Source organism: Cucurbita pepo, chromosome LG18 (genome assembly GCF_002806865.2).
Source record: "Cucurbita pepo subsp. pepo cultivar mu-cu-16 chromosome LG18, ASM280686v2, whole genome shotgun sequence".
Lineage (NCBI taxonomy): Eukaryota > Viridiplantae > Streptophyta > Magnoliopsida > Cucurbitales > Cucurbitaceae > Cucurbita > Cucurbita pepo.
The window spans coordinates 5,573,560-5,597,096 of NC_036655.1; the positions used below are offsets into that span (position 1 = coordinate 5,573,560).

At 35.8% G+C, this 23,537-nt stretch overlaps 4 protein-coding genes across 4 annotated transcripts; 2 read left to right on the top strand and 2 right to left on the bottom strand.

Annotated features, from left to right (window-relative positions):
• The first annotated feature begins 3,708 nt into the window (after positions 1 to 3,708).
• On the top strand, positions 3,709 to 6,139 carry LOC111780246 (myb family transcription factor EFM-like). The gene is made up of 4 exons (XM_023660596.1): positions 3,709 to 3,988; positions 4,460 to 5,068; positions 5,174 to 5,250; positions 5,639 to 6,139. The coding sequence occupies exons 1-4, from the start codon at positions 3,838 to 3,840 to the stop codon at positions 6,086 to 6,088; spliced, it is 1,287 nt and encodes a 428-aa protein (XP_023516364.1). The 5' UTR covers positions 3,709 to 3,837; the 3' UTR covers positions 6,089 to 6,139.
• A 1,690-nt stretch (positions 6,140 to 7,829) lies between these two features.
• LOC111780722 (DELLA protein SLR1-like) lies at positions 7,830 to 9,582 on the bottom strand. The gene has a single exon (XM_023661203.1). It carries the CDS (start codon positions 9,470 to 9,472, stop codon positions 7,886 to 7,888), a length of 1,587 nt encoding a protein of 528 aa, XP_023516971.1. The 5' UTR covers positions 9,473 to 9,582; the 3' UTR covers positions 7,830 to 7,885.
• A 6,770-nt stretch (positions 9,583 to 16,352) lies between these two features.
• Positions 16,353 to 19,001, top strand: LOC111780723 (3-ketoacyl-CoA synthase 11). Its single transcript, XM_023661204.1, has 2 exons — positions 16,353 to 16,737; positions 17,181 to 19,001. Exon 2 carries the CDS (start codon positions 17,187 to 17,189, stop codon positions 18,726 to 18,728), a length of 1,542 nt encoding a protein of 513 aa, XP_023516972.1. The 5' UTR covers positions 16,353 to 16,737; positions 17,181 to 17,186; the 3' UTR covers positions 18,729 to 19,001.
• A 626-nt stretch (positions 19,002 to 19,627) lies between these two features.
• On the bottom strand, positions 19,628 to 23,408 carry LOC111780725 (serine-threonine kinase receptor-associated protein-like). Its single transcript, XM_023661205.1, has 7 exons — positions 22,874 to 23,408; positions 22,418 to 22,553; positions 21,467 to 21,548; positions 20,800 to 20,975; positions 20,546 to 20,683; positions 20,329 to 20,468; positions 19,628 to 20,207 (listed from the first exon to the last, which is right to left on the bottom strand). Exons 1-7 carry the CDS (start codon positions 22,989 to 22,991, stop codon positions 19,939 to 19,941), a joined length of 1,059 nt encoding a protein of 352 aa, XP_023516973.1. The 5' UTR covers positions 22,992 to 23,408; the 3' UTR covers positions 19,628 to 19,938.
• Between the last annotated feature and the right edge of the window lie 129 nt (positions 23,409 to 23,537).

Consider the following 23,537-nt stretch of genomic DNA (forward strand, 5'->3'; position numbering starts at 1 on the left):
TTTTCATATTATTAACAAATAATAAGAAAAATAAAAGATATACATTAATAAAGAAAAAAAAATGATTAGCTTTTTTAAAAGAATAACAGACAAAAATGATTCCATGTACAAATCTCTATCCTGATATTTATAATAATTCTTGAATATATCTTAGATACCGGTAATGAGTTAATATTCTTTTAATTTATGAGTAGTATATTTTATTTTATTCTTAGGTATTAGTTGATAAAACATTATAACAATGAGAATACACATGTTCGATCCCAATTCTAATGGAGACGAGAAAGGCTTCAGTGTCCTCACCCCACCCGGTGGACATCTTTAGTCTCACTCACTCCACCCCGTGGCATAGTAGCTTGAATGTTGCGGTGGTGACGACAGGAGGCACCCACCCTGGATGTGTGGGAAGATGGGGACAGTCAACCGTGCGTAGTGCATGAGAGACTGAGAGGAGAGAGGAGAGAGATTGAAATTTTCTCTTCGTTTTTTCTTAATTAAAAAAAATTACATTTTTATTCTCCTAGGTTTAACTTAAATTATATTTAAATTCATGAGTTTTCCAAACAATTTAACAATTTTGTATTTACTTCTATTTTGATTCTTAATATTTAAAAACTAACATTATTTTTATTTATTTCTTTTTCTAAATGTTTAGCTCTTGATCCGTTTAGATTGTCTCAAAATCACTTTTGACGTAAAGCTAAAAATATTAGCTTAGCTACTATTCTGAACAATTAATAATATTTAACACTATTGATGATTTGTTCGATGATAATTAATTTTCTTTATGAATGTACTAAGAACGAATGTCATTAATGAACTTGAATTCTGGTTGGAACAATGGACTAACATAAATTTAGGAGTACCAAATTTGAACATGAATTTACGATTGAAATACCTACCAACTAGAAATCGTTTGATACATAAATAACACGTAAGGACAAAAAAAATAATAAAATAAAAAATGGATATTTTATTTTTTTCAAAAAACTTAAAAAGAATTTATGTTACACATCATATATAGGTAGAGGTTTGAACATACAAACCTAAGAAATGGTATAATACTCTCCAGGTATTCATTGAATATATAGTTTATTATTTTAAAAACTTACAATTTAAATTTAAATTTCAACATTTTCAATTATACTCGGCTGAACGCTTAAATTAATTATTTCTCTTATAATATAAGCTTCTTATTAAATTTAAAATTCTTAATTAAAATGAAATTTTTTAGGAAAAAAACATCCAAAACATAAATTTTCAATATTTAATTCTTATAATTGTAAACCAATATATATATTATATATTTGAAAATTCAGAAAAAATATGTTTTTTACTTTTTACGAATTTTAATAAAAATAAAATTTTAACTTGGACTTGGAAGTGTGGGGCCGGCCCAAGCTTTAGTCCAAGTTAAGGCAACCTTCTGAATGGGCCTCCCCTTCCAAATATATTTAACAAAATGAAAATAATATATATATATATATATATTTGTGTTAAGAATAGTTGACCGTACATTATAAGACAAGTCTTACATTACCACTTCAATTTATTATAGATATTGAATAAATTAATTGTTAAATAATAAATATAGGTGTTTGTATATATTTGATTTTTGAATTATAAAAAATATATAATAATGTATATTATTTGATATTGTGTTTAATAAATTCTAAAAAAAATTCAATTATTTTTGAGGTTTTACCATTGTATTAAATAGATTTAAAATTATATAGTTTCATGTTAAAATAAATAATAATAATAATAATAAAAAGAATAAAAAAAAAACACGTGTGGTGTAGCATAAAAAAAAGGGAATATAGATTTTACGTTGAAGAGTATTGTTCAAAATTCCAGACTTCATTAACACTCAACATGTGACTTTTTTTTTTTTCTTTTTCTTTTTTCTTTTTTCTTTTTTCTTTATTTTATTTTATTTATCTTTTTGGCAAGAGGCCGACCACAATTTCTATTCTCTGATTCTCCACTCTTTAACACCTTCTTCTTCAAGCCTTTTATTTTCTCCTTTTTTTTTTTTCTTTCTCACCCTATAACTAATTATCTAATATAAACAAAATTAAAAGGTTTTAAATTATTTCCTTAAATATTAATAAATTTTGTATATTTACTGTTTGGGAGAAATATTCGAAGTTTAAAATGAGGTAAAAAATAAAAAGTATAATCAACGAGCATCTAGATGATTAAAAAGCATGGTAGGTAGGAAACCACGCATGAAAAAATAATTAAAATTCTAATTTAGATGCCAATTAAAAGGGTGAAATATTCTCTATCTTTTAAGTTAAGTGCATTAAGGAATTTGGTACAACCATTCATATATACATATACATATTCTCTGATTATACTTTTGGATAACTCTTTTATTTAATATTTAATATTTTACTATTTTTACTATTTTAAAACACACGTGTCATGCACGTGATATTGAGAAAAATATATATATTTTTTAATTACTAAGATATTTGATGTATTCGAAAATTGGTTAGTCGTTATCGGGTTATGGTGGGGGTACCCAACGGAATATTGAAAAATATAAAGATATAATTTGGAGGGAAATAGTGAAAATTTAGGGGAATATTCCTGCGTGTGGGCGCCAGACAAAAAGGATATTCAGAAGAATAATTTCAAACCGAATATATCGCGACACGTGTCACGAGGAGAATCTTTTTTCTTTTTTTCTCTTTCTTTCTTTTTTTTTTTCACTCCTTTTCCTTTTTCGAATAATAATAAAAACAAAAGTCAGAGCTTGTAGCACAAGCCTCGTCATTATTTTTTTAAACTAAGAAAATAATAACTCATTTAAATATTTAATATTTAATTTTTATCCAATGCATAATATAAATTAAAGATCTCGTCAAATTATTCCAAAATACATGTTAAACAAAAATCAAATTTTATATATTCTTCGTATAATAATTTAAAGTTGTGATATTTTTTTGTAATGTATTTTAAGATTTTTATTTATTTACTATTACATTTACATAATACTAATTATCTTCCTAAAATATGAAAGTATAGAAATAAAAAAGCATTAATGTCTTTCCTTCTATCAATGACTAAGTTTTTTTTGCAATTTTATATAGTTTGAATTATATGTTTAAAATCATTCAGATCTTAATTGTGAAATATTTGAATCTCAAACAAATATTTTTACGAATATTTTATCAACAAGTTAATCTGTAATTTTTTTATCGGTTTGTATCATAGATTTCTCTTTGTCATTTGATATTTAAACTTTCTATTAAATTGAGTCCTTATCGGCATGTAATTTTATTTAAATTATTTAAAAGATGGGAAAGTAAAAAAGAAAAATGTGAAAATGTGACCTGTGGTTGGTTCCACACAGATCCAAACAGAATATGGTTGAGAACCCGAAAAAGGATAAAAGGTTGGTCTAAATTTTAGTGAGAATCTTGTTACCTTATAGTCCACTTCATTAAAGTAGGTAACCACAAGATTCCCAAACTTTAATTAATTCCAATTTAATTATTATTATTATTACTTTCATGAATATAGACTAAATATCCCTCTCTCTACCGTATATGCTACATTAAAGTTCTTTGGGTTAGCGATAATTAGAGTTTAATTTTAAAAAAAAAAAAAAAAAAAAAAAAAATGCTTTATTCCGTTGGAAGTGAGGCATAAAAAGAAGGCAATATCCTTCCATTTTCTCGCATTAACCAACATTCATCCACTTTCTTAAGGGGGGCTCTCTACGCCAAGCGCCAAGCGCCCACTTTTATCTTGTTGGTTGCTATGAGGGCAAGGCATGATCGAGATTAGTGAAGCTAAAGCTTGATTATTTAAGGCTAATTCCTAATGGGATCCACGGAATTAGGCGCTAATTCTGATGACTACTCCTTGTCCTATGATAAGCTTCATCACTTCCTGTCTCGCCTTGAGGAAGAGCGCCTCAAAATTGATGTCTTCAAACGGGAGCTTCCACTTTGCATGCAGCTTTTAACCAACGGTACCCAACTTAATCCCCAATTACCATCTCTTAATTTTTTTTTTTTTTTTTTTTTTTTATACTTATTTTCTTTTATCACTTTAAAATTAAATTAAATATATATATTTTAATTTACCGACTTTAAAAGACGTAAGAGACTTTCGAGAATATAGAATATAGACCTTTGATATTGGGTAAGGAATATTTACTATAGAAAGGACGTAATAAATTATGTTTAAATAGGCTAATTTAATTAAATATACGTGGTCCGTGAATATAATACTAATTTGTTGAATGGAGAGTAATAGTGAAGGAAAAATAATTATTTTTAAGAAACTTAAAAAAAAATATTTCATAATTAAAATAGAATAAATAATAATTTATATTTTGAAAGTTGGAGAAGAAAAATAAATGAAAATTTAAATGACAGATTGATATATATATATATATATATATATAATTATTTAATTTGTTTTTGTTTTGGTGTTTTAGCCGTGGAGACGTCGAGGAGACAGCTACAAGCCTGCAAGACGACAGGATCGGCGGCGGTGGCGGCGCCAGTGTTGGAAGAATTCATGCCGCTGAAAAACGCAACGGCGGCGGAGGATGAAAAGCCGGAGACAGTGATGTCCGATAAGGCAAATTGGATGACGTCAGTTCAGCTTTGGAGTCAAGCAGGCGACGTAAGCAAACATCAATCTACGCTAAATAATAATGCATCTACTGATCACTCCAAATTGGAAGATTGTGATAATAATAATAATAATAATAATTCAGTCAACTGTATCCAAAGAAGAATTAATCATGGAGCTTTTGTTCCGTTCAACAAAGATCGGAGCTCCGGCGAGAAAGGGGCGGCGGCGAAAATGGAGTTATTGGAGAAAGGTGAAAAGAATAATAATAAAAATGAAAACAAGATTATTGATGGTGGGGTGGTAATGGCGGTGGAGCAAAGGTTTGAAAATGGAGCGGCGGAGGTGGGATTAGCTCCGACGACGAGTTCAACTACGACACAGACTCACCGGAAGGCTAGGCGGTGCTGGTCGCCGGAATTGCACCGGAGATTTGTCAATGCACTTCAGATGCTTGGTGGTTCTCAAGGTATATCGATGTTAATTAATTAATTAATTAATTATGATTAAAAAAAATTGGATGGACTTTAGAGTTAATTAATTAATTAATTTATTTATTTTTAATTGAAAACAGCTGCCACACCAAAGCAGATAAGGGAGCTGATGAAAGTAGAAGGTTTGACGAACGATGAAGTAAAAAGCCATCTCCAGGTAAATTTTGTGGGTAAAAAACAAAATCCCACGGTAATTTTTCTTCTGCTTTTCCGAATTTAAATTCAGTGGTTTATTGCCATTTTTTTTTTATAAAAAATAATATATCTGCAGGGAAATTATTATTTAATTAATTTATATAGGAAGAAACTTAAAATTATTTATAAACACTAATTTGAAAATTTATTGAAAAAACAACGATTAAATTTGAATATTTTAATATATAAAAGCTAAAAATACGACGTCACTTGTCACCAAAAATGTTATTTTAACCAAAGTAAAATATTCGCAAAAAAAAAAAAAAAAAAAAAAAAAAAAAAAAAAAAAAAAAAAAAAAAAAAANAAAAAATCATTTCTGGATATCTAATTATCGTATATATACTCGCAGAAATACAGACTCCACACTAGACGACCCGGTCCAACCTTACAAGCATCTGGACCGCCAGCGGCTCAGCTCGTAGTTCTTGGTCTAGGCGGGTTGTGGGTCCCACCGGAGTACGCGGCTGCGGCAGGCGCAGCAACGCCGTCTGCCCTGTATGGACCACCGCCCTCGTCCCATCAGCCTTCCCACTTCTACACGCCGCATCTGCATCACGCATCACTGCAGCATCATCACCAGGTGCAGTTATACACAGGAGCACCACCGCAGGTAACCCAAAGCTCGCCGGAATCGGAGGTGAGGAACACCGCAGAGCGGTCAGAGAGCTTCGAGGAGGAGAAATCAGGGAGCAGTAGCTGGAGAATTGAGGGCGGCGAAAATGGCGATGAGAGGATGAAAGGGAGAGGATCGGAGGAGGGTGAAGAGAGTAACAGAAGTGAAATTACTCTGAAATTCTGAAATTTTAATTTTCATTATACCATAATTAGTGTTTGATTACAATATTTTTTATAAATTTATAAATTTTGTAGTTTTAAGTATTTTTAATAAATTAGAAGATAAAATATTCAATTGGATTTAAGACAAAGCCCATATCTATAATAATGGGCCGACGTTGGGCCTCCCAATCCATTATTAATTTGAAATACAATGATTAAAGTTAATTAAAAAAGCTTAATTATTAATTAGAGCCACATAATCTATGATTGCTCAAAAGTTCAATCATGGTTGTTTTGATTAGAAAGAAACGTCAAATATTAAATGTAAAAGGCCCTAAGATGGGATCGCAGAAGGAAGGACCCCTAGTCTTGTCCGCAGAGGATCCCATCCTTAATGATGGGCCTTTCAACTTTGAGACCTAGACGGGTCTCTCTCACCGAAAATTGACCCACGAGGAACGGACCATGTAATAAAAAAAATATATATATATATATATATTAATTTTAGGGAATTTAATAAAAAATGAAAAATGTGGTAATATCGCTATCGACACGTGGGAGATTAGTAAGACGTGAGGTGCCGGCTGATGCAGAGATGAAAGGTGGTCCCCAGCAAATATTTTTCGAGTGTGGGCCATGGGATTTCCCGACTTAGTCAGCACGCAGAACGGGATCACGTGAAATTAGGGACTGGTAGGGCCACATCTCGGGTCTACCGGGTCTACCGGGTCCAGGTTCTTGTGACTTGACCCGCTTTTTTATCGGCTTAATTCCCCCGACTTACGGAAGCCTGTTTCCTTAGCCATCTTCCTTTCCTCTTTTATGAAACCCATTATATCTCCCGTTGCTGGGTGGAATTGTTTAAATTTAAAAGTTGGAGGACTTGATTGTAATTTTAATTAGTTTTTGGTATTTGTGAAACAGAACCCAATGAGATTGAGTGGCAGCGAAGCAGCAGAGAACCCTCTTGTTTTAGACATTTGATCAAACAGTTTGCAGGGGCCCAAAATGTAATGCAAAACAGCACAAGTTGAGTCAGTGGAAGACCCCATGGACAGGCCAGCTGCGGCGATGACACAGTTTCTGCACACCCTACCTGCGTCAACGTGGCTTAAACACTCATCCAACACCTCTCCCTTTCTAGAACCGGCCATTTTAGCCAGCCCTCATAATTAATTACCCGCGAAGAAGGGGTCCCGTTGCTGAGTCCGTTTTTCCTTTACGGTCGGGCAATCCCACATGCCATCCCTATTATTCCAATCACCCCTTCCTGGGTCACCTTTCCCCAACACAACCCCACTCCCACTACTACTTTTATTTTTTCTTTTGCTTTTTGGTCCTCCTCTATTCTTTTTTTTTTTTTTACCATATCGCCCCCTCTCCCTGTTATGTAATAAGGTGGTAGAGATTGGAAAATTAAATATATATATATAGTTGGTGAAATGTAGTTAAGTTTAGGTACAAGGAAACGTAAGGCACACTATCCAAGTTGTCCCTAATAAAGGAACATATAATTAACCTACTAATTAGGGTACCCCTAAGATAGTACTAATTGAGATTAATATTTTAAACCATTTGATGGATAAAGCTAAACCGCCTCTAAGAATAGAAGATTAGATCCAAGGTCCATATCATTGACTCTTTTATATTAAAATTTAATGCAATATGATGGATATATTTCTATTTTTTTATTTTTATTTTTTTGGGGTTCGATGAAATTAAAGAAGGAAAAAAAAAAATATATGTAATAAAAAAAGAATTTTACATGACACTTATTTGTAATAATAATAATAATAATATTATTATTATTATTATTATTTTATACTGTTTCTCCGGATGGATGAGTTGCGTCGATCGGCGGTGCGGCTTGCCAAGCGGAAGCCGCGAGAAGAGGGCGGCTGTGCCAGCCGAGGGTTAAACACCCTTCGTTCTCCTCGACGGAGAATCCTTCGGCGGAGAAGAGTGTTAGCAGCATACTGGCTTGCTTGAAGGCGTTGGATCCCAAATGGAGGGCTCTGAAGCCGGCTTGTTGGAGCCGAGACCTCCACTTGACGAGAGGTTCGTGGCGTTCGACTCGAGCCGATCCTTCACAGCTTACCACGTTGCAAATTTCTCTCTGTAGATACATCTCCGCGAAAGCCTTCTCCGGCATCTTACAGCAAGCTTCGAGTGAATCAAACATGGTGGAGTAGTAAAATAACGCCTCTGTGAACCGCTCCAAGAACCCGGTTTGGTTGTGGTCTGCTTCTTGTTCGACCACCGTCATGATCTTTGGCTTCAAACTCCGGATCCACCCGAGAACCATTTCCAAGGGGGAGGAGAACTGGTTGTTGTTTCCTAATAGCCGGTGGAGCTGCATAACCGAGTTCACCGCTACCGTCTCCTTAGGACTCACCTGGAGCATCCACGGCTTCACATCTTCCAGCCTCGCCGCCGCTACGCCGCGGAAGGCGAATCGGACGTTCACCGACCGAGCCAACTCGGCGAGTTTTAACCCGATTTCACGCAGCGAGTCGCGGCCGTCGGGAGAAGGTGGGCCAATGCCAGTTAAACGGAGAAGAGGAGGGCCGCCAGGGCGGAGAGCGAGGGCTTGGATTAATGCCGGCCATTGTAAACCGTGCATTAGATTAAAATCGATGACGTGGACGCAATCGTGACCGTCGAAGGCTTCCAAAATGGCTTGGTTGGCGGTGAAATGGGCGAATTTAAGGTAAGGGCAAGCTTCGTAATAATGGTGATAGAGAAGCTCATTTTCGTAGCCGGTGCTAGTAGTGGTAGGGTCGTGTGGTGTGAACACGCGCCGAGTCAGCGCGTCAATGAAGTGACCGGCGACTTTCCCGATGCCGCAATCGGTGTTGATGCCAGAGAGCAAACTTTGCATTTCAACAAACAGAGACCCAGCCAATGGAAAATCGCCACGGTGGATGGAATCGGCACAAGTAACCAACATATGGACGAGTTTTATACCGGAGTCTTCCTCCATGGCGGTGACGACGGTTAGCTGATTCTGGGCAAGGTTCTGGTGTTGCGCAGCAACACAAGGATCAATCCAGGAAACATTTCCAGGCGTCTGATTAGAAACCGTAAAGAGATCGGGAAAATCGGATAGATCAGACGGCAAGGATGCCGTTTCATTAAACTCAGAGAGAATGGAATCAACCCAAGAAGCGATGTCGGAAGGGTTGTAATGGACCGCATCGGAGGCGAGTTGAGAGATCTCAGAGGAAGAGTTGAACATAGCAGATTCAAGGCGCTCAAGTCGTTGAGCAACGTGGTGGAGGTCGGAGGAGCGGACCTTATAACCAGCGCCGGCGAGAAGGCCATCGATATCTTGAGGTTTGGTGACGGTGGAGGAGGAACTGCCGCTGCTGCTGCCGGAAGAGGCGGCGGAATCGAAAGGATCCATTAAATTGATTAATTTACAGAGGAAAGAGATGGCCGTAGAGGAAGCATAGAGGTGAGGAACAGAAGGATTTCAAGAACAGCCATGGGAAATGGGGAAATAACCAGTTAAAAACCCTCAAAATCAAAATTATATTTTATTTAAAAATAAAATATATTATATTATAATTACCAGTTGAGAGTGGGACCCACCACAGTGCATAAACGGTAGTAGACACCTACTTTCTACTTGCTTTTCAATATAAGAGATTTTAAGTACCACAAAATATTATTTATTTTTCCCCCCCCAAAATATTCCCTCGGGAAATAATAATTATGTATCGTAAAAAACCATCTAAAATTTAATTCCAATACGAAAAATCCGTTGAAAATCGAGAAAATTATAATAATAATAAAAAAACTAAAACTAAAACAGAATCTCTATGCAACCTGCAGTTAGACACACGTGGACAAAAAACGTTATACCGAATGACGTTGCTCTGCACAGTGCCCTCCACGCCACCCATGTCATTTGTATGAGATATTATTTCTCATTAATTTAATTTCAAAAATTATTATTGGGATTATTAATTATGCTGAATAGAGTGGTCACAATCCACGTCATTTAGAGCAACATTAATTGATTTAAGTCCCATTATTAAGACAAAGATAGCGACACCCATCCCACTGGGCCCATTTAAATAATCTATTAATTATTCGTATTATATACCATAATTATTCTTTTTCAAAATTAAATAACCCCCCCCCCNGTTAATTATCTTAATATATTCTAATATTTGTAATTTAATAATAAAACAATAAGAAAAAAGAATAATTAAAAATAAAAAAAAATTATGGTGTGTAGGTGAAGTGGTCCAAGAATTACAGATATGATTACATGGGAAATAGGAACGGTTGCATGCATGCAAGCAATTGAAATTTACATATTTCCCATTTAATTTTATTTATTTTTTAATGAGCTGGCTGGCTGTCACCAAACAGGACCGACGTTGATTTTGGTAAGTAAAGTGCCTACGTGGACACATTTGTGTATTTCATTTCATAATTCAAAATTATTCAATTTGGTCAAACCATAATTTTATTTTTTAAATTCTATAAAAATTAATAAAAATTCCTTATATAAGTAAGTATTATTAACCAAATATATTTATAAACCATAAGGAATTAAAGGTTACATAATAAAAATCGAACCCAAAAAAAAAAAATAATAATAAATAAAATAATTTTGTAAGGGTGCATGTGCAGGAGATTGAAATGGCACATGGGTGTTCCTGTCTAAGCCATAGCCTGTGGTCCAGAACATCAAATATGCATAATACAAAGCATAATCTTCTCTGTGACAGTGAGCTTCTAAAACCCCAGCTCTCTCTATGCATTTATTTTTATTTTTTTTATCACATTTTCAGCTACTTGATGGGACTAATTATTATTATTATTTTCATGAAACTAAACTATGTATTAAATGTATTAAATGTATTAAATGTAACATATAAGTTAAGGGTATTTTATTACTTTAATATAAAAAAATATATTAAATATGTGGAGAATGTGTTTCTAAGTTTAGAAGGAATGATACAATAGAAACTTAATTTGGATTTGGAATTAAATATTTAATTATTTGTTACTTACTTTATCTAAATTAACCCAAGCAGTACGGACATGTGATATGAAATAATCGTAATTAATTGGTAGCAAATAATGGATGAGATTATTCGAGTTATAGCCAAATTTGACCCATTTTTTTAAAAACAATAAATGCAGGTAAAACTACGTGGCATTAATATTAATTTAAAAGTCTATGAATTTTAAGAACTGGTTCTCAATCTATAGTCATTTGCCATAATCTCCATGAAATAATGGCTACTTGACATTAAATTTTGTACGTGCCATATTATCCTATTTTATTATCAAAATTGTCCCTACCTTGTAAATATTCAAAAACATAAAAATAAAATAAATTACACAAAAAAAGAAAAAAAAATATTTACTCAAATTTAGTTAATTATCTAAAATTAAATAATATAATAAAATTGTTAGAAATAATCTGAGGCCCAATCTGAATGGGCTTTTCGAGGCCCAATTTGGGCGATCCATAACGGTCATTGAACAGAGTTAAATCACCCATTAGGCCCAATTCGGATCTTTTGAATCGGTCTCGAATGATTTTGAGATTTTTTAATTTTGAAGTTTGTTCCAAAAATATTATTGGTTAAAAAAAAAAAACATTCTATAACAAATATATAAAAATTAGAAGATATATTTTAAATATTTGTAAATTGACGCGGAGGCTAAAATGTTACCGACCCCTCGCTTTTTGAAAGTGAATATTATCCCCACTAACACGAGTGCAAAAAATTATTAAGATGTCACCGATATAAAATTGCTTCAAACAAAGTCCGCTTAATTTTAAAGTTCTTATAATCGAGCATTCGAAAAAGAAAGTGTACATTGTTGGCATAATTAATCATTTTCATTTTCTTTTAAGTCTTTCGTAGTTATTACATCATCTGGATCACCTCTGAATATAAGCTAGCTTTGCTTTGAGCTTCTCAAAAGGCCTTATACCAATTGGGAAAATATTCTTTGATTATAAATCCATGATCATTCCTTAAATTAGATGGGACTTTCATCATCCATCCATTCATTTATTCGAGAGTCAAAAAAAAAAAAAAAAAAAAAACNGTAGAGTATAATATTAAATTTATGGCATGAGCTTTAAATTGACATATTGATTCCGTGGTCCCGGGGTGAAAATGATAGATAAATATAGCCTCGTGTGCATATTATATTTGACTTTGAAATTTGTTGACATAATTTAATACTCATAAAAACTAAGTAAAAAAAAGAAAAAAACATAATTAATCAAGAAAAATCCTTTAATTTCATTACTTTACTCATCAATTATTTCCACTGAGTGGACGACACATCTAATTATTAATTCGAAGGAAAATAAAAGTATTTTATTACCGGTGAGGCAATCATGCAACTCTCTCTTTGTTCATGCTGCCGGAGCAAAGTCATAATCTGCAACTATGCTTACGCCTCCGCCGGCACCGGGTGGCGGCGGAGGAAGCGGCAGAGGCGGAGGTGGTGGGTCCAGGTAGTTCTTACCGCCATTGCCGCAATCTCCATGGCTGTTCTTGCAACTGGATTCAATGGGAGCCATCATTTTTGTTTCCTTTTCTGAGCCCAAAGGGAGACCAAAAGGGAGAAGGCTGCGTTTTAGGCACCCGGCTTTGATGCTTTATATAAGGAGTGCGGTGGTGGGTTTCTATTGTTTCTTCAAATTCTATAAGGTAATTAGGTTTATTGGAATAATATTAGATGCCCATGCATGCATAAGTCCCTTTATAACTCACATTAACTATACATATATTTATTTATAATCACACTCTCCAATAATTATCATCGTTCATGTTTGTCCGAGGCGTGTTGTTTATAGCCACATATCAATGTCTCAATCATGTTTGTCTATATTGTGTTGTCCATAGCCGAAACCCCTCTTACCTGCTTTCGTTTTAGATAAACTTCTACTAGTTCATGTTGTGTCAATACAAGAACGTATGACTGTTCACCAAAATCATGTCTATCTCCAAAATGTACTATAGAGGATAGACTAGTTGTCATTTTTTCCTATCTGGGTTATATGCTATTAAAGTCGTTGTTGTTCTTATAACATTGCTTTCTTTCAAGTTGTTTTCAATATATTTGCTCGCTCACGTTTTCTAAAAACATTTATCCTAAATGTGACTTGAGGCTCGAGCATATGTCAACCTGGTTATTGGGTTAAAATAAGTACCGCACAATCGTTCTCTTGCTTTTACAAGAGTGCGATTGGAACAAATGGTGAATAATTGAATTTTAGGTCGTTTTATTCTCTTTCAAACGGTAAATAGTTCGCCGACGACGACCTTCTAGATGTGTGATTTGAACTAATCTAAATAAGAATGTGGGAAAAGAAAACAAGAAGCATGGGTGAAAAAAAAGGTGGATGCTTAGATGCTCAACCTCGGTCGTGTTCCAATTTGGAAGAATATTTGTTGCTGACAGAAACCAAAAGCTGATTTAACACACACTATACTAGAATCCAATCCACTCTTCCCAATCTATTTATGTTTTTAGTAATATCAAACAGCTCGTGTCTTAGTGTGACATAGATTCCATGAGATAGACATTGGTTTTCAGCTAAAATTCCCATTAACTAATGTCGTATTCATATACATCAATCAATCAATGGGCGGGCGTCGTCGTTGTTAAAGAATAATTTTTAAACCATTTACATCGTTCGTTCAATCACTCAGCTAAACTAAAATATGCACGAACAAATTCTTTTAAATTACTCGCAAACGTAAACATAACCCATTTTTTATTTTAAATCAAGTAGGTTAGATTCTTATAAATAGAGGGTTGAATATGATCACGTTTTCTAATTTTGGTATAAAAAAACGTAGGATTATTTTTGTGCTTATCCATTAATTGTGATTAATCTTCCCCTTTACTTAGTTGTTTATATTCTATTCCAAATTAGTTCATGAATTGAAATCAACCAGCTTTAGAATTTTGCATCTTAGTTACGTAACCCATCAGGCTTGTGTTGTTGTATGCATATCCTTCTTTGCCACTTAGAAGTCTTAAGCAAGTGTTTAATACTCTAAACCCATCTCTGTATATATGGAATCGTTGTGCAAAATAGATCATCGAAGGTGGTTGGATAGGTTAAGAGATATGTTCCATTTGTTCCTAGTTCTTTGATTGAATGGTAATCAAGAGTAGCATTATTAGAGGATTTATTCTTGATTTAATATGTATAACCTCTATTTGCATGATGTTCTCTAGCACGTTTGAAGCTACGTTTATAGGTGTTGTCGATGTAGCTCGGTTTTGGGTTAGGTTTGTGTGATTAAGCTAAGTCTTGGTAATATAAAATGTTGGGTTTGTTGAGTCAAACGGTGAGATTCCACATCGGTTGGAGAGGGAACGAAATCCTCTCCTCGAACAAAGTACACTATAAGCCTCCCCTTAATCGATGCTTGACTCCTTTCTCTGGAGTCCTCGAACAAAGTACACCCTTTGTTCGATATTTGAGGATTCTATTGATGTGGCTAAGTTTAGGGCATGACTATGATAGTATGTTAGAAATCATGGATCTTTACAATCGTATGATATTGTCTACTTTGAACATAATCTCTCATGACTTTGCTTTGCTTTGGGTTTCCTCAAAAGCCTCGTACAAATGGAGATTTATTCCTTACTTATAAACCTATGATCTTCCACTAAATTAACCAATGTGGGACTCAATCCTAATAATCTTCAACACGAAGCATTCTTTATATGAGTGTGGAAACCTCTATTTAGTAGACGTGTTTTAAAATCGTGACACTGATGACGATATGTAATGGGCTAAAACAGATACTACTTACTAACGGTGGGCTTGAGCTGTTACAAATGATATTAGAGCCAGACACTGGACGATGTGTCAGCGAGAACACTGGCCCCCAAGTGGGCAGAATGTGAGATTCTCATATCGGTTGGAGAGGGTAATAAAGCATTCATTATACGGGTATGGAAACCTCTTCTTGGTAGATGCGTTTTAAAACTGTGAGGTTGATGACAATACGTAACGGGTTAAAACGGACAATACCTACTAACATTGAGCGTTACACAAATGATAATATTGAGATGTTAGGTCAGAGCGTCACGGCTAACGTTGCGTACCATGGCTAACATTGCGTACCATAATGTTTCATGTGTCGGTAAGTGTACAACTAAAATAGTCAACTCCAAGTATTTAGAGGTAGAGGCCATTTATCATTGAAATTTAAGTATATTTCCGAGTATTTACTCCATTTTCCCACGTATTTATACTAAATCCATTAGGGAAGATAGAATATTGGCCCACTTCTTAAACTTGGGCCAAAGCCCAACTATGCGCTATTCGTGGGCTCTATTGAGGCTTATAGTGCATGACGAATTGTGATGCACAAGTGAATAAATATTTAGGTATTGTTGCATTTGAGAAGTGAATATAACAGTGACAAGCCACCGCTCGGAGATGTAGTTGTAGATACGGCAGTTTTAATGGGTCATTGGCTCCACCCGTTATCTCCTTCCACGACATGTTGTTGACCTCCCCATATTCTTTATATAACTTAGTTATCATCTTTATATTGGTGCGAGCCAACACTTCAATAACTCCACAGTCGCTCTCTACATAATCAGAATAAGGTAAAACTTGAACCTAAGTCAAAACTCTGTCGGTCCCATAATTGAATTTTTTTTGAAAGGGCCGTTTTTACACAAATTTGGTAACATCTTCATGTTTGTTTTTTTTCAATTTTTATTTTGTGGTATAAAATTTTTAATTTTTTTATAATTATTTTAAATTTAATATTACTCTTATTTAAATAAGATCTCGATTTATTAATCGTCAACGAAAATGACATAATTAGTTGTCGGACAAATTTGACTTATCAATGGAGAAAAGAAAAATAAAAAAGGAAACAGACAAACCCAGATTCAAAATAGGTGGCAGTCGAGAACAGCCAATTATTTGTTTTATTTATTTATTATTAAGGCGTTTATAATATTACACGTGGCGCAACTCTATTCGTCCTGAAACTTCTTTGCCAGCCAGCCAGCCAGCCAGCCAGCCCTTACTTCATGGTCCCCCCACCCTTCTCTCATGTAAAAGGTTTCATAAAATGCATAATCCTAGCTGTATAATTAATTAATTATTTATTTATTTATTTATTTTTATGAATTATATATCTTACCTTTTGAAAATTAAGGCAGAAATAAATGATTGCCGGGTAAAATAATAACGAAAAAGAAATAATTTATTAAAATAAAATGAGGAGTAAAAATGGAGGAGGAGAATTGAGGGATTGGTTACAGAGACAGGAAGAAACAGACAATGATCAAATCCCAATTCAAAACAAGGCAGCGCCAGCGCCAGACAGCGCCGTCGTCACTTGCATCTAATCCTCGTTCCTCGCCGCCTTCATCTATGGCTATGCCCTTCCCTCTCCGTTAACCCCCCCTTCTTCTTCCTTCTTGTCACGTTCTGCCCCCACCTCTAATCGCAGTTAACCCTTTTTTTAATCCACTTTTTACTTCTTAATTTTGTTCCAATCTCCTTTTTCTTCTTCTTTTTTCGTCCACTTTTAAGCCCTTTGTATATATCGCTCCATTTCCTCTCTCAACTCTCTTCCTCTTTGGCCCTCTCTCAACCGAGATTCCTGCGGCCTGCCCAGGGATTTGAGTTTTCAGGTCTGTTTCCTATCTGGGTTTCTCCTTTTTTCTCTTTTCAACTTGAATTTGTGCATACCCTTTTCTTTGTTTCTAGTTTCTGTTCTTTGATCTGGTTTCTTCCTCGATTTGCTGCATAATTTTGGGTTTTTCATGCTGAATTCTGAGTTTTCTGTGAATATTCTTCTGGGGTTGTGTTTATATTGTGGATTTTTCACGCGATGAACAAGATTTAGTGTTTTTAGGAATAATGTATGCTCTCCACTGCTATATATTTACCTTTTTTGTGTATATCTTCTGAAAGGGCATGCTGTTTCTTTCTGCTGGATGAACAAAAACCATTTGTGGATGAGATTTGTTTTCTATTGCATCGGCTTAAGGATTTGTTGTTCATAGTTTAGATCCATGTATGTTTCTGCAGTTTACTTTGTTCATAGTTGATTAAGTTGTTGAGAATTTATCAGGGGGAAATGACGGAGCCAAAGCCATCCACACCCTTGCTAAGCGCACATTCACCATCTTCACGGAGCCTCCCTGATTTTAAAAAGTCTGTCAAACTCAAATATGTGAAACTTGGCTATCACTATCTCATCACTCATGGAATGTACCTCTTCCTTTCACCTCTGGTTGTTGTGATTGCTGCTCAGCTTTCCACTTTCTCCCTTCAAGATCTTCGTGAAGTTTGGGGTCATCTCCAATATAACTTAGTTTCTGTCGTTGTTTGTTCGACCCTCCTTGTTTTCTTGTCTACCTTGTACTTTCTAACCCGTCCTCGCCCTGTGTACCTTGTTAACTTTTCGTGCTACAAGCCCGATGAAGCTCGTAAATGCACGAAGAAGATTTTTATGGATCAATCTCAGATGACAGGGACATTTACAGAGGAGAATCTTCAGTTCCAAAGGAAAATCCTTGAGAGATCTGGCCTTGGAGATTCAACTTATCTTCCTGAGGCTGTTCTCAATATTCCTCCAAACCCCTCCATGGCAGAAGCTCGAAAAGAAGCTGAAATTGTGATGTTTGGTGCCATTGATGAGCTTCTAGCTAAGACGAGTGTGAAACCAAAAGATATCGGTATCTTGATCGTGAATTGTAGCTTGTTTAATCCGACTCCATCGCTTTCTGCAATGGTCATCAACCACTACAAGCTTAGAGGGAACATAGTTAGTTACAATCTTGGTGGGATGGGTTGCAGTGCAGGACTAATCTCTATTGATCTTGCTAAGCAGCTGCTTCAGGTCCATCCCAATTCTTATGCCCTGGTAATTAGCATGGAGAACATTACATTGAACTGGTATTTCGGGAACGACCGATCGAAGCTTGTCTCTAATTGCTTATTTCGGATGGGTGGAGCTGCAATATTGCTTTCAAACAGAAGATCTGAGAGGAGGAGGTCCAAATATCAATTAGTTCATACTGTTCGTACCCACAAGGGAGCAGACGATAAGTGCTTTAGCTGTGTTACTCAGGAAGAGGACTCAACTGGGAAGATTGGTGTTACTTTATCCAAAGACTTAATGGCAGTTGCAGGTGATGCATTGAAGACTAACATCACGACGTTGGGACCTCTTGTTCTTCCAATGTCGGAACAGCTTCTCTTCTTCGGTACGTTAGTCGGTAAGAAACTCTTCAAAATGAAGATCAAGCCTTACATCCCTGACTTCAAACTAGCATTTGAACATTTCTGCATCCATGCTGGGGGAAGAGCGGTTCTAGACGAACTGGAGAAGAACTTGCAGCTATCTGATTGGCATATGGAGCCGTCGAGGATGACACTGTACCGATTTGGCAACACGTCGAGCAGTTCTCTATGGTATGAATTGGCATATACAGAAGGGAAAGGTCGAATGAAGAAAGGAGATAGAACATGGCAAATAGCATTTGGTTCAGGATTTAAGTGCAATAGTGCAGTTTGGAAAGCTCTAAGAACCATAAATCCAGCTAAAGAAAGGAGCCCATGGATGAATGAGATCGACCAGTTTCCAGTCAATGTTCCAAAAATTTCAGCCATTTGAAGAACAAAACTACTATTAACTCTTCAGTTTTTCATTCATTTTAGTCTCCTCTCTGAGTTGGGATGCCAAGATCTTCCATTGATCATCCTGTGCTGATATTAAAGAATTGACATTTTCTTTTGTGTTCTAGGCCAGCTTTGTTGATGAGAGCAGAACATTGCATCTTTGTAGATGCTTTGGGAAAGCTTCATTCATGTCTTGATTTGTATTGAGGATTGGAAGTGTTGAATTCAGCAGACAATTTGGATGGATCATTCATTTCTACTTCTTAAACTTACTATGTTGCTTCTATCGTAATGAATGCTTCTAGTAATCTGTTTGAGACAGCTAAGGAGATTCAAGAATCCAGCGGTCGGGCGCGCGATCGATCGAAAGACCACCATATACCACGTTCTGCTAAAACGATCCCATTGCCATCGCCATTGGCGCAGATCATCACAATCAGAAGATCAGTTTCTTTCCCACAAGAAACCTTAACCAGGAAGTTTACAACACCCACCACTTGCTTTGACTTTTCCTTTTCCTTTTTAAAGTTGGGAATCTGGATTTGGAATGAGAATTATTCTCCATAAATGTCTGTAGCTTTGCTTATTTTCTATGAAGTTCATGCTTTTGCTGAATGACAGAAACACACAAAAGAATTACTTTTGTGGTGGTGGTGGTGGTGGTGGGCCCAGGTTGAATTAAAGTTAATCCATCTGGGGATACAATGCAGCCAAAAATGTAATAATATAAGGAAAGCAACACCATACAGGAAGGATCCTCCTGTCGTCATCGTATCAAATTGGCTACCAATCTCCTGAACAGTGAGTACCAATCAGTATTAAATGAATACCAATAATTTGTTCTTTTGGCATGTAAATCTTCTAAAATCGAATAGAAATATTCGACACAAAATCTTAATCTTGGACGATGTCGATTTTATTATAGCTTAATTAGACGAGTAGAAACTGTTCATGTAATTGTTCTTCAACGTGGTCTTTGCTACTACAATGACAGTGGTTAAAGATCTAAAGCACGAGACAACGCCATAACGAAAACGTGTTCAATTGAGATGACAAGTTCACACCCATATCTGCAGAATTGACTAAAAGTGTATACAAAAAATCAGCAAAGTCCATATCTCACAAAAGATGAACCTGTATAGGATAGGATATAAGCTCAACGCTCTGCTGTGCTGGCTTTCCCGTCGAGCATTGGAGAGACGGTTTCACTCATTTCCCGCCTCTACCTTCTCCTTCTCTCTGGACTTTCCATCGTCTGCGATACTGAACCCCTCGATCTTGCGTGAGACCTCGTCTGCACTTACCTTTACTTTTCCCATAGATCCATTGACCAAAGCTTCATCTGAGTCGTCATGTGTTAAAGGACCAGTCTGCCATATCCTAATGGTTCCATCCTCAGATCCAGAGGCATAGGATTCTCCTCCGGGTGCAAAGCGCAAGCAATGTACAGGTCCATGATGACCCTTGTTACATGCTGCATCAACAGTTAAACACAAGGGGCATTCTTCAGCAATCCCGAACGGGACCCCACAGGAAAAGTCGATGCTTTTTGGCAAACTAAAAAGGAAAGAGAATGATATAGCAGAAGAGCATACCAATCTCATCACCAGTATGAAAATCAAATACATGGATCCACATATCCTCTCCACCCGCTATGAACTTCATCCCATACTTTGGTTCCAACGAAGCGGATTCTACATTGCAAGGCATATTGTAGCTCTTGACTAAGCCAAAGCTGAAAAGAGAAGGAACAAAAATCAGGAGGAGAGTATGATTTACTAGTAACACTGCTTAAGCAAGCAATACACTTACTGATTTGCATCCCAAAATTTAACCGTAGATCCATCAGCAGTTGTTATATACCGTCCATCCTGACTTACTTCTGCACTGGTCACTGATGACTTGGTTTCAAGTGTTTGAACTATTTGGCCACTTCTTACATCCCATAATCTGTTCGGCCACGACTAAACTTAATAAGACCAACCAAATATCTAAATAATAATTAATAAAAGAAAATAAATACCGATGTAGTACGAGAAGGCAGATTAACACCCAGCAATACACACCTGACACCTCCCATGTCAGTGCAAGAACTTAATATTGTTTGATCACTGTGAAGCCATGTAACAGTTCTGACTGAACCGGGGGATTTATCCACTTCTCTTGGAGGCGCATCTGGACGATTCAAATCATATATTCGTAGTACTTTCTCCAGACCACCAGTCAATAGAAGGTGTGTATCCTGTCACGTTTTAGAAAACGTATCAAGTGAAAAAAGAGAAATTCAGCTTAAAGATTAAGATCTAAGCGTCATATTCATTCCACATAATCACCCCCACATAAATCATAAGATGATAACACAAAACAGAAATAACTCAAAAACCAAGAGTCACATGAATAAATCACATGCATATTGAATCAATCAAGCCCACGCACCAACAAGAAGTGAAACTTCATTTTTTTTAAATAATAACATCCATAGCGTCTAGACCAACTAAAGTGCAGCTGGATTAACCTCTCTTTGGGCGACGGTTGTACCCTACAAGTTGTCATGAAGCTCTAGGGTTTTGAAAAACTAGGTAGATGACCACTATGGGATTAATTCCTAGGTATTGTCAGTAAGGTAAAAAGATGCACCATGATTTGATGGAAGATTCCAAAGTAATTTCTTAGGGCATGATCATATGCAAATCAGCAAAGTGTGTGTATCAAGAATGTGATAAAAGATATTACCTCCGAAAAGGCACAGGCACGGACAATATGCTTGTGCTCAAATGAGTGCAGTACATGTCCAGTTAATGCATCCCATACTTTCCTGTAAGTTCAATCACAAATATGAAGGATCCTAACAATGATTCCATTCTCCATCATTGTCACAAAATCACTTGAAAAACATGTCTAACTTCCATTGCAAATGTAGTAAAATTTAACAAACAAGATTTTGTCATCAAAATGAAGCTTACAAATAATCAATTTCAAAATAATTACAACAAAAGTAACTGTATGCCTGAGGAGTGGAGAAGGAGTAAGAAGGTGGTGTAGTACTAGAGGAAGCAAATACTGGCGAGAATGGAAGAAGACTACAATGGGTAGTTCTGCCAAAAAGTCATGGTGCAAAATGCACTGGCAAGGGGCATACAAAAACAAGGTAGCAAAAGCAAGTGTCCAGCCAATGTGATTCCTAACTAATGTAGCTAGATTTTAAGCATAGAAAGTAACCCTTAGCAGAGTTTAGTAAGTTGGTCGGTAGGTCGGTTAACCATTGTGACTAATGGCTAGAAACAACTAGTTTCTAACGTCAGAATTGACGTTTCGGAGTCTTACTTGCAAATTTGCCAAATAAAATAGAACTATTCTACCACTCTGTACCAAAAAGAGGAAACATATAGGAAATTGAAATATTAAATGTATATATAGAAGAGTACAGACCGTAAAGCAGAACTAAGAAGCATGGGAATCAAATTAAGTAGTACTTGAAACAACAAATTATAAGGAAAAATTAAACTATGTTGATCGGTTAATAAATCCCGAGAAAAGTTGGGAAAATCCCTATTACCCATCGATACTATACACATGAAGAGCTACTCCTCTAATTGTAGACTGCATACAATGTTATGACTATCAAAAATTAAAAATATGGCAGTTCTTAAAACGTATCATGAAAACAAATGAAAAAAAACATACGCTGAAAAATCAGCAGAACCAGTGGCAGCACGTAAGGCATTGGTATCCAGGCAACAACTCCAAACTGCGCCTTTGTGACCTTCAAATGTACCAATCCAATCGCCAGTTTCTCCATTTCTGAGCATGGGATTGGAATCTGAATGGCGCAAGAAAAGCATACTTGAGAGGCAACACAGGATAATAAACGGTGGATTATGCTTTGAGCAAACCACCAAGACACATGGGTTTCATGGAATCTCTCATCAAGAAAGGCTAAGATCACAATGCCCACGTCTAAGCACATCTATCTATTAAAGTCAAAAGGACTGACACTGAACGAGAATGATCCAAAATCATTTAACACTCATTATCTGATGATGTTCTAAATTAACAGTATCTAGAAACTTCAGCAATTCATAAATTCACGTCTAAAAAACAAATATAAAAAATAAAAACAAAAAAAAGTTAACTTCATACCCTTGCTGGCACTGATGAGGAAGAATCCATCCGGCGTAACAGGGCTATAAGATAGATCCACGACCGGTCGAGAATGGCCATGGCAAACAAGAGGAATAGCCACTTTCTTCTTATCCATCTCTCACAAAAATCAACTACTCTACACTTCTATAAACCTAACCTAAAAACTATAGATTTGCTCTTTATTGATACCTTTAAACCTGTATTTCAAGAACAAATAACCAAATCAAAACCCTAAAGCCGCAAATCCTCATAAATTCACAATCAACTGTAGACAGAACGACGGCGATCAGTAGAATCGAAGTAAGCTTTTTGAATTGTGATCGATCGAAAATTGGAGCGAGAAATGGCGGTATATAACACAGGTGAGAGACGCCAACAACAAAGCTAACACCCACACCTCCTAACCCTCTAAAATGGCTCTGATAAAATCAAAATCTAAACCAAAATTACAGCGAGAAGAAAATTTTCAAAAAATTAAACCTTTAAAAGGAAAATCTAACAAAACAGAGCTTCCTAGAGAAGGGCTAGGCGCAACCATAACTGGCTTCAGACCTGATCTTATATATCATGAAATCACTTATTATTATTATTTTTTTTTTCCCCTCTTTTCTTTTGGGCCTGGGTCGAGATGGGCTTCAATTTGTGACCGGCCCATTAGGAT

Excerpts from the sequence above, each read along its gene's own strand:
- LOC111780246 (XM_023660596.1), top strand. The coding sequence starts at position 3,838 with ATGGGATCCACGGAATTAGGCGCTAATTCTGATGACTACTCCTTGTCC. Across the intron at positions 5,069-5,173 it reads GATGCTTGGTGGTTCTCAAG|CTGCCACACCAAAGCAGATA; the intron begins GTATATCGATGT and ends AATTGAAAACAG. Across the intron at positions 5,251-5,638 it reads AAGTAAAAAGCCATCTCCAG|AAATACAGACTCCACACTAG; the intron begins GTAAATTTTGTG and ends ATATACTCGCAG.
- LOC111780722 (XM_023661203.1), bottom strand. The coding sequence starts at position 9,472 with ATGGATCCTTTCGATTCCGCCGCCTCTTCCGGCAGCAGCAGCGGCAGT.
- LOC111780725 (XM_023661205.1), bottom strand. The coding sequence starts at position 22,991 with ATGGATAAGAAGAAAGTGGCTATTCCTCTTGTTTGCCATGGCCATTCT. Across the intron at positions 22,554-22,873 it reads CCTCATCAGTGCCAGCAAGG|ATTCCAATCCCATGCTCAGA; the intron begins GTATGAAGTTAA and ends TGCGCCATTCAG. Across the intron at positions 20,208-20,328 it reads TCATACTGGTGATGAGATTG|CATGTAACAAGGGTCATCAT; the intron begins GTATGCTCTTCT and ends CTGTTGATGCAG.
- LOC111780723 (XM_023661204.1), top strand. The coding sequence starts at position 17,187 with ATGACGGAGCCAAAGCCATCCACACCCTTGCTAAGCGCACATTCACCA.